Source organism: Schistocerca nitens, chromosome 8, assembly GCF_023898315.1.
Source record: "Schistocerca nitens isolate TAMUIC-IGC-003100 chromosome 8, iqSchNite1.1, whole genome shotgun sequence".
NCBI classification, from domain to species: domain Eukaryota; kingdom Metazoa; phylum Arthropoda; class Insecta; order Orthoptera; family Acrididae; genus Schistocerca; species Schistocerca nitens.
Window position 1 is genome coordinate 418,969,501 of NC_064621.1, and position 14,746 is coordinate 418,984,246.

The window sequence follows — 14,746 nt, forward strand, 5'->3', positions numbered from 1 at the left end:
CTGTAGGTTTCCTGTATCATAGCAAGCAGATATTGGTATACTTTTGACAAGGCCACAACAAATCCCCATCCCTCCTCCTTTTCTCTTTGCCTGCTGGGCCAAATCTCCACTCCCTCGATTTTGATGAAGTTAACAGGTCACTATACTCAACTTGGGCACTATCGTTCCTGGAAAATTAAATGAAACACTGTACATGAAACACATTGAACTGTTATTTTAATGGTTTCCTCTATAGTTATTTATCATTTGTATATCACCAGCATTTCTTTCTCTATATGTTATGTACAACATTGTTTCAGACATTGTTTTCAACTAATAAATAACTCACTTTTTATCCATGTCAAGATTGAATGGCTAACTGAGAATTAATTGGTGACAATTCTTAAATTTAGTCAAATATGCACTCACTAAATTTTTGTAGAAATTTTATTTCTTAAAATATAATAATAAGACTTTTCCCTTGTGCATTCATGTTTTTCCTCACATCATAAACTCTCTGTATTGGAATGTTTACATACACAGAAGTAGCCACTTGTAGTAGTAAAATTTGATTTCAGTATTACACTGTGAATTTTGTCTGTGTGTTTTTCTTCCCTAACGGATTAATCCAATAATGCATTCTGAATTTGTTTTCAGGATCTGCGTCCCCCTGAGAAGTTTTCCAATATTTTTGGAGATCCTATTAAACCCAGTTCCAGTAAAGTTTCTCCAGATGGGACCAAAAAGTCATCATCTAGTGCTCCATCACCCAAAATATCACCAAGTTCCAAAACTGTTCCGGGTTCAACAGGTGGAAAACAACTACCACATCATTCAAAATCTGGAAAACATTCATCGGAAAGTCGAGGCAGTAAGGAAAAGGATAAGGATAAGGACAAGGAAAAGAAAGAAGGAAAAGATCGGAAAGATGGTAGCAAATCCCATCACACGTCACCAAAAGTTCCTCCACCTTCATCACCATCTTCAAAATCCTCATCCCACCCTGCTCAAGTTCCTGGTTCTCAAAAGCAGCCCTCTTCCTCATCATCAAGTACACCACCAAAAATACCTGGTGCAGCACCTGCAGCAACAAAATCATCCTCTTCATCTCATAAGAGTTTAAAAGATGACACAACTCTAAAAAAGCCGTCATCTTTAGCAGTAGAAGAAACAAAATCAAAATCAGATGCCAAATCAGCAACAGAAAGTAACAAATCAGAAAAGAAAAAGAAGGACAAGAAAAATCGTGATGAAAAACCAAAGAAGGAGAAACATTCCAATAAACATGAGTCTGCCAGTAAGGGAAGTAGTGAAAAGTCATCAACTGATAAGGTGCAGAAAGAACACAAGGAAAAAGAGGCCACAGATACAAAGAAGAAGGACAAAGAACATATTCCTACCAAAGACCTTGTTAGTAAACCATCAGGAGAAAAGGAGAAGGAAAGAGAAAAGTCAAAGCACAGTGAAAGTAATGATAAGGAGAAAAGGCACAAGCACAAGAAAAAAGATAAGAGCACAAAAGACAGAGACAGAGAAAAACAAAAAGAGAGAAAAAGTGAAGTAAAAGAACGTGAAAAGACTGAAGTAGTGACACAGAATCAGCCAGAAACAGCTGTTGATGTTATAAAACAGGATTCTAGCAGTCCCAAACAAGATTCCAGCAGTCCTTCACCAGAGAACACATCATCTAAGACGGTATGTTTTAAGTTTTACTATACTGCATCATCATCTTTTGTTTTGATTTTCTCCCAAGATTATAACACGCTAGTGTAGTTGATTTGAAAATGTTCTTTATTGCTGTCTAACTGTTTGATTGGTGTCACAGTTTGTATGTGCTAGTTGCTCATCTTGTTGAACATATGCCATTTGATATTGGTATATCATTCGCAAGAAAAATGTGTGAATTCATGTTCTGGTTCCATCGCAAAATATGCTGATGTATGGACACTATAAGTGTTTACCGGATTATTAAGTGATACACAGAAAAATTCCATAGGATTTACTCTTTAATTACACCGTTTTCATTTTTCATCATAGTAGTCAGATGATTGGATATACGTTTGCCTATGATAAACAAATTTCATTAAGATGTCGCAAGGTTCGCACTGCTGATTGTATTTCTTTAAAGTTTTATCAAGGTGAACTCATGCTTCATTCAAAGTCACAGTGTTGTTGAGAAAAATCTTCACTTTCAGTTGCTTTTATTTTAGGCAAGAACAACCATACAAATCACTGAGCTCTGATCTTCTGTGATAATGTTAACCCTGTTGTGATATTTCACATCTGCCAGCAATTTCCTGCTAAGTCATGTACCAGTTCTCCTTAATCATGTAGTCAACTCATAGTTTGTAACTCATTGTTGCTGACGAATGTCACATAATACTTCGTTTGTCACACAGTTCCATTTTGCAGGTCCATTGGCTTAACATCTACTTCAGTTACAGCAGACTTCTTTAGTTACAGAGATGAGTTTCCCTCACATGGTTCCATTTTGACTACAATAACTATGCAACTAATCACAGCAGTAAGTTGAAGCTAGCTGTGATTTTGACTGAGACTCATTGCAACATATTGAAACAACTTACCCACGAGTGCTGTCATTTGTTTAGGAGTGTAGTGCTTGGATTAGTCTGAATTTGACTGATTGCGTAAGGGGGTAGTCAAATGAAAACCAAATACCTGTCACTGCGTGACCATGGAATGTTTCCATTCAAAAGTAATCACCACATGCGTTAAGACATTTAGCCCTCTGTGAGATGAGACAATCAATTCCTATTTGATAGAACGCATTGGCTGCAGACAGATCCACAATTACATTCATTCTTGCACTTCCTTGTTTGACTGAAACTGAAGTCTGTGCATGTCATTTTTCAGGTCACCGAAGATGTAAGAATCACATGGTGATAGATCCGTGCTGTATGGAGGATTTTGCTGTGTTTCCCAACCAAATGCTGAAGCATAGCCTTCATCCAATTGGCTGTGTGGGGGCAGTCATTTTTGTGCAACAGCATGGTTCCATCCGACACCTTGAGGGCAAATTTCAAAGTCAGTGGTGGAAACATCCTACTTCTGTCCTGCCAAAGAAATCCAAAGTTGTTCTCAGAAGTTGGGTCATGATGACCTCCTCTGCCCCTCTTCTCATTGAGTTCCTTGAGCATGGAACCACAATCAATGTGCAACACTATGGAGACATTTTGCAGAAATTGCGACATGCCTTGAAGTCGAAACTCCCAGGAACATTGTTGAGTGGAATCATCCTGTTGCACGATAAAGCCCGCCCCTGCACTGCCAATTGGACAAAGGCTGTGCTTCAGTGATTTGTTTGAGAAATTCTGCAACATCCTTCATACAGCTTGGATCTGTCAACATGTGATTTTCTTATCTTTAGCAACCTGAAGAAAGACATGCGTGGACGTAGGTTTCAGTCAGACGAGGAAGTGCAAGAATGGTTGTGGTTGTGGATCCATCAGCAGCTGACTGCATTCTACGAAACAGGAGTTGCTAATTTCGTCTCTAGTGGGATAAATATCTTAACACGTTTGCTGATTACTTTTGAACGGAACCGTTTCATGGTCTCAGTGTGGCTGGTGTTCGATTTTTGTTTGACTGCCCTTCATATTGTTACCTTTAGAAGAGCATGTTGAATCTCTTATTCCATGCTGTTATAAACAGTTCCAGCAATCATCCTGCAACTACAGGAAACTGTTAACTCACCTCCATTCTCTTCTCCCCCCCCCCCCCCCCCCCTGTAACCCCTCAGTGTGTGTGGGGAAGGGGAGGGACTTGTGTATGAATAAATCTTTATGAATTGCTTAATACATTTAAATGTCTTATGGCACTTTGGCCCTGCAATCATCAGATCAAAACTTAGGACTGTTAAAACAAAGATCATTGTCATTTGGAGAAAATCTTTTGCCTAAAAGGGTTCTCAACTTTATCAAATCCTTTCTTTTACATGTTACTTAATAAACATTTTTTATTTGACTTAAGAAATTAACATTGTTGTCTTTTTATTTCATAGTGGAACAACAACTACAGTGGAGAAGCTGAGGTCCAGAATCACACTGCATCGTCCCAGCCAGCTCCATCAAAGCGCCCATTGAATGCATTGATACAAGAAATGGAGGGCAATGACTCCTTATCTGATCTGTCTGAGGTAGAAGATGTCTTACCACCACCTCGGCAAGTTGTAGCTGCACCACCACCACCTCCTCCGCCGCCACCTCCACCACCTCCTCCACACCAGAGCTCACCATCCTCGGGTTCACCAAAACAGAGTTCTCCTGCAGTAACTGACCCTGCTATTACAGCAAAATCAGGTTCAAACCGTGCCACAAAGGAGAAGGGTGAGCGCTCTGCTGCAAAAAAAGCAAAAGATAAGCAACCAAAAGAGGGCAAAGAACGTAAGCGCAAAAGGCATAGTAGCACAAGTGCTTCAACTGCAGAAGAGACTTCACAACCCCCACCTCCGAAATTACCAAGACAGGATTCGCCAGAACCTGAGCCTCGTGTCACACCTGAAGACAAAATAGTGTCTCCAGAAACACAGTCTAGTGAACGTGTTCTTACAGCGGAGTATGTCTCTCAACTGCGTGACCTCCAACGAAAGATAATGACCCTTGAAGACAATGCTGAGCTTCAGAAAGTTGTGCAGGTATATATAACAAAGTATAAAAAATCGACACTTCATGATATACTAATCCATTCGTTTTGTGTGACGTAACAACACGTAGCTTTTCTTGTAAAACAGTAAGTAAAATAACAGTAAGATTTTGCTTCTGTATAGTACAGTTGTGCATGTCAGGAAAAAAATTAGGAAAATTTAATTATTCAGAGTTTAAAATAATTAGACCTGTTGCTCAATGATTCAGTGGTTAAGTGCCATATTATGTACCCAAAGATGTGGGTTCAGCCCTTTGTCAGTCCAAGGATTTTTGTCTATCTGTTATCATTTATTTCGCCTTTGACAGTGTTTGTTAATGTGAAAAGTGCTGAGCTGTGCCATGTTTGGAAGTCCACACTAACCTGAAGATCTCCCTATAATTGGTAGGGTAAGGCAGTTCAAATGTCGGGGGAAATTGAGGGCATACTGCTTCTCATAGCACCATTCCAAGTAAACCACATTATTGTTCAAAACAATCTTCAGGTTGATGACAGATGTATCTTTTAATAAGTAGACATGGCAAAACATTCTTCCATCATGTCCTCAAGGAGTTCGTGGTGTCATGCAAAGTCTTACAACCAAAATCCACATGCTCTTGGCGATCAAGAACTATTATATGACGTATTACTCCAAATACAAACTACCAAAGCATTTATTGGCAAAGACTAACTACCAGAATGTGTATTGGTGGACCTGGAGAAATTCATATCACTGCTACAGTTATAAAATCAGTCTAAATTAGAGACACCTGCTTTGCTTTGCAATGTGAGACGGGGTTGACTTTGTCACTGTTCCAGAACCAATTATTAATACACTATAGCTGTCTGACTGCCTTCAGAATGATTCTGAGATCTGACCAAAGGATTGGGAAATATAGCCATTGAGAATCACTACACTTCCTCCAGCTGGTTCCCAGCAACTCCTACTGATACTCTCTACTACGACAAAATCTCAATAGGTCAAAAAGTTACATAAAAGCACCAAGCTTCAATTTTCTTCATAAACAAATGTATTTTTTTTGTTTCAGTTAGAACTTTCCATCTCTTTTATTAAACCCTGGTACCAGTTAGTTAATGGCTCCACATTCTGATCTGAGGCTGCTTTGTATCAACTATGAGCATGCCACTGAACTTGACTAAAAAACCGGAAAATGACTAAGCATAATTTCACACCTGCTGGTAGACACACCATGTTGAATTTTTGTATTCAGTTCTGGGAGAAATACTTTGTGGATCATGGTACATCACTAATATCCCAACTCAGAAATCCGTAGGACTTGGAACTGAAAGCATGTTTATTAGTGACACCATCATACAAATGGTTCAAATGGCTCTGAGCACTATGGGACTTAACATGTGAGATCATCAGTCCCCTAGAACTTAGAACTACTTAAACCTAACTAATCTAAGGACATCACACGCATCCATGCTCGAGGCAGGATTCGAACTTGCGACTGTAGCAGTCGCGTGGTTCCGGACTGAAGCACCTAGAACCGCTTGGCCACAGCGGCCGGTACACCATCATATAGCCACAACAGAGATGAACTCCTGGACAGAATGTGCAGCTATTTATGCAAACACCAACTATTCCATAATGCTAGTACTTATACAAACATCAAGTTTCCCAGAATCTACTAACGTAAGGTATTTCAAGAAATTCCAGAAACGATAAATACTAAATAACAAATTATTGCTAGTGGTCAGTTTTGAAATGGCAATCCCCGCTACACACACCACTACGCCACCTGTGTGCATCATAGCTCGCAGCATTGCTCCCTCTCCTGGGGAAACAGTGACCCACCATTTCAGAAATCCTCATTGGCTCCAGCTACAGCATCATGGATTTAGGTGTTGTTAATGGTCTTCTGTATGGCAGGAATGACGGATTCTCATTTTCTGGTGATATTGTTACATCCTCTTCACTGTTATAAGCATTGAAGGTAGCCCCTCCCATTGAAGCTTCGCAATTATCTAGTGGGTCTTCAGTTTCCTTTAACTTCCCATTGTTGATCTGCACTTCTGGGCCATAGTAGGGCTACATAAGGATGACATGGATGATGTCTATATACTTTTGTCTTCTTGACGAGCAGTCATAATCCTCGACCTTATAATGTGACATCTGACAAGTTATGAAGGCTATGATACAACCCAAAGTAGCTCTTTGGTAACATTCCTGGTAGCCCTACTTACCATACAGATGTAAGAATCCAAATTAGTTCTTCTGGCTTGTATGTCATTGGTTGGTGCTTGGTATTGTGGAGCTCAGTCTTTCTCCTGGGTGTGCAGGGTCCATATGCAAGCCATGCAGAGTCCATATGCAAGCCAGTTTCCTGCTTCAGTTCTGGTGATGAAGTGTTTCGTGTAGTCATGCTGAGTATCATCCATCTGAAATGGAAAAAAAAATATCCTTTGTCATTTCAGCTTCGCTGCTGATGCAGGAAGAATGTTGAGAAGCCTGTAGTGTCTTATTTTACTGTATTCTATTTAAATATCACAACGGGCAATATTGTATCTCAGTCTAACTGGTTGAAATCAGTGCACATTGAGAGAATGTTTGCTACTGTCTTGTTAAAGTTCTGTGAGGACATTCATCTGCAGATGAGGTAGGCAGTCGTCATCCTGTAGATGATGTTGCGACCATAAATTACCTCTTCTGCTACTTTTGGCTGGAAAACTTTTCCAAGTCATATATCAGCACATGGGGTCCTCCATGTTTCAAAAATTATTTCTTCTACAAGGAACTGCGCAATTTCCTTAGTTTCAATAGTCGGCACAGCTTCAGTGATAGCATAGCAAATGAAGTATTCAGTGCAGAGTATTATCCATTTCTTCCCATTTGTCGATTTCGGAAACCTCTATAAAAAGTCAGTTCTAGTTCGGTGGAATGGTGTTGCAAGCAGGATTGGTACCAGATGACCTGGAGGTAATTGCAGTCTGTGCTTCTGTCTTTGGCATTCCTTACAGTGACTCGCATAGTGTCGTAACAGATCAGTAGAGATGTGGCTAGTTATACCTACTTCTGATTCCAGGTACAGTCTTCATGAATCCCAGGTAACCAGGTGTTGGAGCATCATGGAAAAACTTCAGTATAGGTGGCTGTAGATGAGCCGGGATGAAAAGCAGCCATTCATGCCCAATTGGATCATAGTTCCTTCTATACAATGCTCCATTTTCCTTTTGATCCATTCCTCCTCCTTCAAGACTTCTGTGGTTTTCAGCAGTGCTGGACTTTCCACTATTCAGAAACAATGTCATTTAATGTAGCAATGACTGAGATTTCGTCCACACTGCTGCGTTCTGCCAAAAGATTCCGTGAAATGCCATTGACATCCTTCTGTTTGCATCTGCTTTTGTGTATCACTCTGATGTCATGCTGCTAAGGCTCAGTAGCCATGTCACCTGTCAACCCAACAGATTCTTCAGGCTAGTCAGCCAACAGATAGAATGTTGGTCTGTCACAGTGGTGTTTGGTTTGCCAAATAAATACAGCCAGAACTGCAAGGCACTCTTTCTCCGTTGTGGGGTAATTCGTCTTGGACTTGGAGAGTACTCAGGAAGCATAAACTGTCAAATTTTCAGCGCCTTCCTGAATTTGTATTAGAGCTGCCCCTCTTCTAAAACTGGTAGCATGTGTATGAAATTGTGTCTCAGCATTCTCATCATAAAATGCTAGAAAATGAAGAATAATTTAGCACCTCCTTAGGGACAAGGCCAGATCATTCATGTGCCTTGTCCCAGGAAAATTTGGTGGCTCCCTGCAGTAGTTCTTGTAGGGGACATGCCTTGGTTCAGAAGTCCTGTATGAATCACCGGTAGTGCCAGAACATTCCAAAAAAACTTCTCGTATCACGAGTGTGCTGAGGAACCGAAAATGAGTGACTGCTCTTATTTTCTCTGTATCGGGCCAGACTCCATCGCCATTCCCTAGTTGCTCCAAGATTTTTATTTCTTGTGTGAAAAAATGGCAGTTTCTGGGATGCAGTCTGAATACAGGTCAGCACATTTCCAAGTGGCTTGGGTTTTCTTTAACTGTCTTTGAAAAAATGAATATGTCATCCAGATAGCAAAGACACGTCATCCATTTAAGGTATTGAAGCAGACTGTCCATCATATGTTTGAAGATTTAGTGATGTCATCTTTGCAGCACCTTCTCCACTCACTCCTGTATTATTTGTCTTTCAGCTGGTGGTACCATATGCAAATACTAACTAATTGGTGGATGATCTCCAGTGTTGATACAGAGTTCTGTCTTTTGTCCATTCCTGATTTGAAAACATTGTACTAAAATTGACATTATACGTGTTACTTATAGTCTACACGTGTGCTCTGTAGTAGTCATTGAACTCTTGACTAAATGAAATCCTCTTAGATCTTGATTTGATGCCAACGTCTAGTAAATCAGTATTCCAACAACTTGGAATTACAATAAGAATTTATTATACTTTGACTATGAATCAAGCAAGAAGTTAGTCATTTCTGTGTTTCTTTATGTTGGGGTGACATTCAGTTCAGATTCTGACATTCCTCCAACTAAACAAAATGCTATTACAAAAAGATTCTATGTATGTTGACATTGTTGCAATATATCATGTTTGAGTTGTTGATATTCCTTGGAGCTACATATGGCACAGCAGTCACTTTGCTGCACTTGCAATGACCAAGCACAGCACTACAGCTCTTGTCGCCACACGAAGCCCATTAAGAATACTTCAGCCAAATGAATAGAACAGCTGTAAAATACTGTGTTCCATAATAGACCTTCATACAAAATAAAGCTAATTTTTTTCTCAGAATTTAAATCAAAGAATGGTCTATAACATGTTATAGACCATTCTTTGATTTAAATTCTGAGGAAGACACTCCTAGCAGTGTTGAAACCCGGATAATTCGTTAAAAGTAGTGACCGAGGGCTGTTTTTCTTTCATTTGCAAAATAAAGCTAGTTCTAATTCTCAAAATGACCCTTCTACTCAATTTTACTAAAACACACAACAGTGTGCACTTGTTCATTTGTTCATCAAGCTAGTGCAGGATTTTCCTGTTAATCAAATGGTGTTATTTTTTAGATTCATACCTGTAAAATAACAGAAAATCTCATACTCTCTCAATTTTTTTCCTTAACCAGATAAGATCCTATAAATTATAGCATCACCCCTTGTGTGTATATGTGTAGCAAAGCACAATTCTTTGTTGTTGAGACTAAGCTGCCCTCCGAGACTGGTATAGGAATTAGTTGTAGCTGTTCATGACAGTAGTCATCCAAAAGTTCTCCTTGACCACCTACAGTGCTGAGACCGATGACCTCACAGTTTGATCCCTTCCCCTACCCCCGCCCTCTTCCCCCTCCCTTTTAAACCAACCAACCTACAGTGCTTATAACTGTTGGTGACATGTAGATTTCTTTTGTGGGCGTGAGAAGCTTTTTGCAATCAATAAAGCTTCACAGTTTAACTGAGCATCTTGACAGAAAAGCTCCACAGTTTAATTGAGCATTTTTTCTGATGACTAGAACTCGTATTATTGAAGATTGTAAGCTAACTATGTGATCAACAGCAAACAATCACTCAGTGCTGTCTTTGTCATGTGTGCTTGTTGTACTAGTTTTGTCAATCTGAAGCTCTGATCGTCCACAGTCCTTTAATCTTCCAAGGTCCTTTAATCTTCCACAGTCTGTGATTGCTTATAACGGTTACATTCTGATAAAATGACAGATTTGAAAGGCTGCATTCTGTTGTTGATATTTATTCTTACAGTACATGGTCCTGTTGATTGGATGTATTTTCCTCATGAAATTTTCAGCACAACTGCTTTTGTATCATGGAACAGTGTCTTCATTGGCTGCCAATGATAACCATTCAACATTACGGAAAAAGAATCCCCTGAATCTACTAGTGGCTGGATAGGTTGTCTGTCTATGGCATGTGGCAGCATCACCTCCATAGGTGGTCATCTCATGCAGTTTCCCTGAATTCGGCAGCTAGGTGAGTGGCTACTAGCTCTGTACAATAATAGGGAACAGCTATGGCATGTGGGAGATGGACCTTGTCCAGAATAAATTGATGGGCTTTGTTCCACAGATCAACTGTAATCATCTGCAGTTGACTGGGTCAACAGGAATGTTGTGGTGGTTGATGTCATGCAGCATAATAGTTGTCGGGCATTGGTCCTCTCTCTGTGAAGTAACGTACAGCATGTCAGGGCGCCCCCAGTGAAAACTACCGATGTGTTTTTCTCCGTCTTCCAAAATGTCACTTTTTTTGGGTGTTGTACTTGGTGGAGCAGTTGGTTGTCTTTAAATATGTCTGCTTGTGAGATGTCTGCTTGTGTGTGTATATGTGTGGATGGATATGTGTGTGTGTACGAGTGTATACCCGTCCTTTTTTCCCCCTAAGGTTAAGTCTTTCCGCTCCCGGGATTGGAATGACTCCTTACCCTCTCCCTTAAAAAACACATCCTTTCGTCTTTCCCTCTCCTCCCCTCTTTCCTGATGAGGCAACAGTTTGTTGCGAAAGCTTGAATTTTGTGTGTTTGTTTGTGTGTCTATCGACGTGCCAGCGCTTTCGTTTGGTAAGTCACATCATCTTTGTTTTTAGAAAAAAAAAAATATATATATATATATATATATATATATATATATATATATATATATATATATATATATATATATATATATATATATATATATATATATAAAACAAAGATGATGTGACTTACCGAACGAAAGCGCTGGCAGGTCGATAGACACACAAACAAACATAAACACACACACAAAATTCAAGCTTTCGCAACAAACTGTTGCCTCATCAGGAAAGAGGGGGAAAGACGAAAGGATGTGGGTTTTAAGGGAGACGGTAAGGAGTCATTCCAATCCCGGGAGCGGAAAGACTTACCTTAGGGGGAAAAAAGGACAGGTATACACTCCCACACACGCACATATCCATCCACACATATACAGACACAAGCAGACATATTTAAAGACAAAGGGTTTGGGCAGAGATGTCAGTCGAGGCGGAAGTGAAGAGGCAAAGATGATGTTGAATGACAGGTGAGTTATGAGTGGCGGCAACTTGAATTAGCGGAGATTGAGGCCTGGTGGGTAACGGGAAGAGAGGATATATTGAAGAGCAAGTTCCCATCTCCGGAGTTCGGATAGGTTGGTGTTGGTGGGAAGTATCCAGATAACCCGGACACTGTAACACTGTGCCAAGATGTGCTGGCCGTGCACCAAGGCATGTTTAGCCACAGGGTGATCCTCATTACCAACAAACACTGTCTGCCTGTGTCCATTCATGCGAATGGACAGTTTGTTGCTGGTCATTCCCACATAGAATGCATCACAGTGTAGGCAGGTCAGTTGGTAAATCACGTGGGTGCTTTCACATGTGGCTCTGCCTTTGATCGTGTACACCTTCCGGGTTACAGGACTGGAGTAGGTGGTGGTGGGAGGGTGCATGGGACAGGTTTTACACCTGTCATTCAACATCATCTTTGCCTCTTCACTTCCGCCTCAACTGACATCTCTGCCCAAACCCTTTGTCTTTAAATATGTCTGCTTGTGTCTGTATATGTGTGGATGGATATGTGCGTGTGTGCGAGTGTATACCTGTCCTTTTTTCCCCCTAAGGTAAGTCTTTCCGCTCCCGGGATTGGAATGACTCCTTACCCTCTCCCTTAAAACCCACATCCTTTCGTCTTTCCCTCTCCTCCCCTCTTTCCTGATGAGGCAACAGTTTGTTGCGAAAGCTTGAATTTTGTATGTGTGTTTGTGTTTGTTTGTGTGTCTATCGACCTGCCAGCACTTTCGTTCGGTAATTCACATCATCTTTGTTTTTACATATATTTGTCCCACGTGGAATGTTTCCCCCCCTATATATATCTTTGCCTCTTCACTTCCGCCTCAACTGACATCTCTGCCCAAACCCTTTGTCTTTAAATATGTATATATATAGAATCGCTGAAAGGGAGCAGGGGTGCTGGCAACCCCGAATGGCAATCGTTGGTATTGATAGAGGCCGAAAGGCGTGTTAAGGACCAGAAACTGCCAGGAAGCAGAGTCAAGAGGAAGTTGATGATAAGCTTCTGACAGGTCAAGTTTAGAAAAATACTGGCCTCCAGCAAGTTCAGTGAACAATTCTTCAGGTCGGTGCACATGGTAAGAGTCGATGAGGCATTGAGCACTTACAGTGGCTTTGAAATTGCCACAGAGACGAATATCACCATTGGACTTAGCAACGACAACGACAGGAGAGGACCATTTTTTTAAGAGGTGGAGCCCCTCCACGCCCACACCGGCATGATGGCCAACACAAAAGGTCTACTGCCATCTCTGCATAAGGGTTAGTATTCACTAAAGTGAGGTGTCGCAGGATGTGGGTACTGCGATGTTTGCGTACGTCTGGTTAAGATTAACCATTAATACGCACTCATCGGAGAGGACCACTCACTGGAAGTGACAGGGAGCAAGACCCCTGAAGCAGTGAGACGATCCAGCTCTCGTTTGACCCGATCACGAAGGGCCACAGGAATGGTCTGAGCCCGAAAAAACTTAGACCGAGCAGTAGGTTTGAGCGTGATATGAGCTTCAAAGTCGTTTGCACGGGAAAAAAGGGGACGAAAATGTCGTCTACAAGGAATCCAGGTGAGCATAAGGAATAGCATCAGAGACAATATTGACAGAGTCATCTATGGAGAACCCAAAAACGCGAAAGACATCGAAACGAAAAAGATTCTCCACGTTACTATGGTCGACTACAAATACGGGAACAGTGCAAACGACGGATTTGTAAGATACCTCAGCATTAAATTGTCCCAAGAGAGAGATCTTCTGTTTATTCTACGTCCGTAATTGCCTAGTGACAGGTGATAGGATTGGAGAACCCAACTGATGATACGTCTGAGAATTGATGATAGTGGCAGCAGAACCAGTATCACCTGCATGCGAACATCCCGACCAAGGACTTGGACAGTGAGGAATAACTTCCCTGAAAGGGAAGAAGTACCATTGACAGACAACACAGAAACAGAATCAACGTCATGTTCATGAATGTCAGGTATGCGGTCGGATTTGCAAACGGATAACACATGACCCTTCTTTTTGCATTTGTAACACACGGCCCAACGTTGGGGACAATCCTCCCGTGAATGTTCCGTAAAACACTGCGGACATGGAGGAAGTTGCCGTGGGTTTTGCTGCAGTTTCTTAGAGGTTTGTTTACGGTTAGGCCGAGGCTGCGCTTGGGAGCGTACTGCGGCCACGTCAGCCGTCGGGGACACGCCACACGCTTCGTCAATGTCGCACAGAGGTTGTATTTCCCCAACGTCGCCCCATGCCTCTATTTGCACTCCAGCGGCGCGAGAAATTTCAAAAAACTGAGCGATAGATAGGACTTCATCTAGAGTCGGATTTGCCAACTGAAGGGCACGTTGCCTAACTTCTTTGTCGGGCACCGATCGGATAATAGAATCACGTACCATGGAATCGGCGTAGGATTCTTTGTGACCTTCAGTAACAAATTGACACTTTCTACAGAGGCCGCGAAATTCAGCAGCCCAAGCGCGATAGGATTGATTCGGTTGTTTAAAAGGCAACACGAGTGGCTACCACATGCGTATGCTTTTGAAAATAAACAGACAGAAGTGAGCACATTTCAGCAAAGGACAAAGACGCAGGATCTTTCAAAGAAGCCAATTGCGACAACAACCGATACATTTGAGGTGAAACCCATGAAAGGAACAGAGACTTACATGTTTGGTCGTCCGCGACATGAAATGCCAAGAAGTGCTGTTGAAGACGTTTTTCGTAATCAGACCATTCTTCCGCCGTCTCGTCTTAAGGAGGTAAAGGAGGTAGAGACGATGAGAGACGCCCCGCATTGGATGCCGTAACGAAATCATGAATCGCAGATGTTCAATGAGACCTTGCAATAGTTGCTCTAAAATAGCCAGGGAAACCTGTGGGTCAACGATAAAAAAAAAAAAAAAATAAAAAAAAAAGTTGAACAAATATATTTCTTGGACGACACAATACATGTAAGTCACAGATCAAGTAAACAAAGTAAGACGTGTGTACACTGTAACAGTCAAATCCGCACTGAGTCCAAGTCTAG

General features: G+C 41.3%; 1 protein-coding gene across 2 annotated transcripts in view; it reads left to right on the top strand.

Annotated features, from left to right (window-relative positions):
* Nucleotides 1-14,746, top strand: part of LOC126198872 (protein AF-9) — a 104,742-nt gene that overhangs the window by 69,428 nt on the left and 20,568 nt on the right. For both annotated transcript variants that reach the window (XM_049935473.1, XM_049935474.1), the window contains 2 exons: nucleotides 637-1,674; nucleotides 4,001-4,633. In XM_049935473.1, coding sequence (XP_049791430.1) covers nucleotides 637-1,674; nucleotides 4,001-4,633 — 1,671 coding nt within the window. The remainder of the gene's footprint in view (nucleotides 1-636; nucleotides 1,675-4,000; nucleotides 4,634-14,746) is intronic.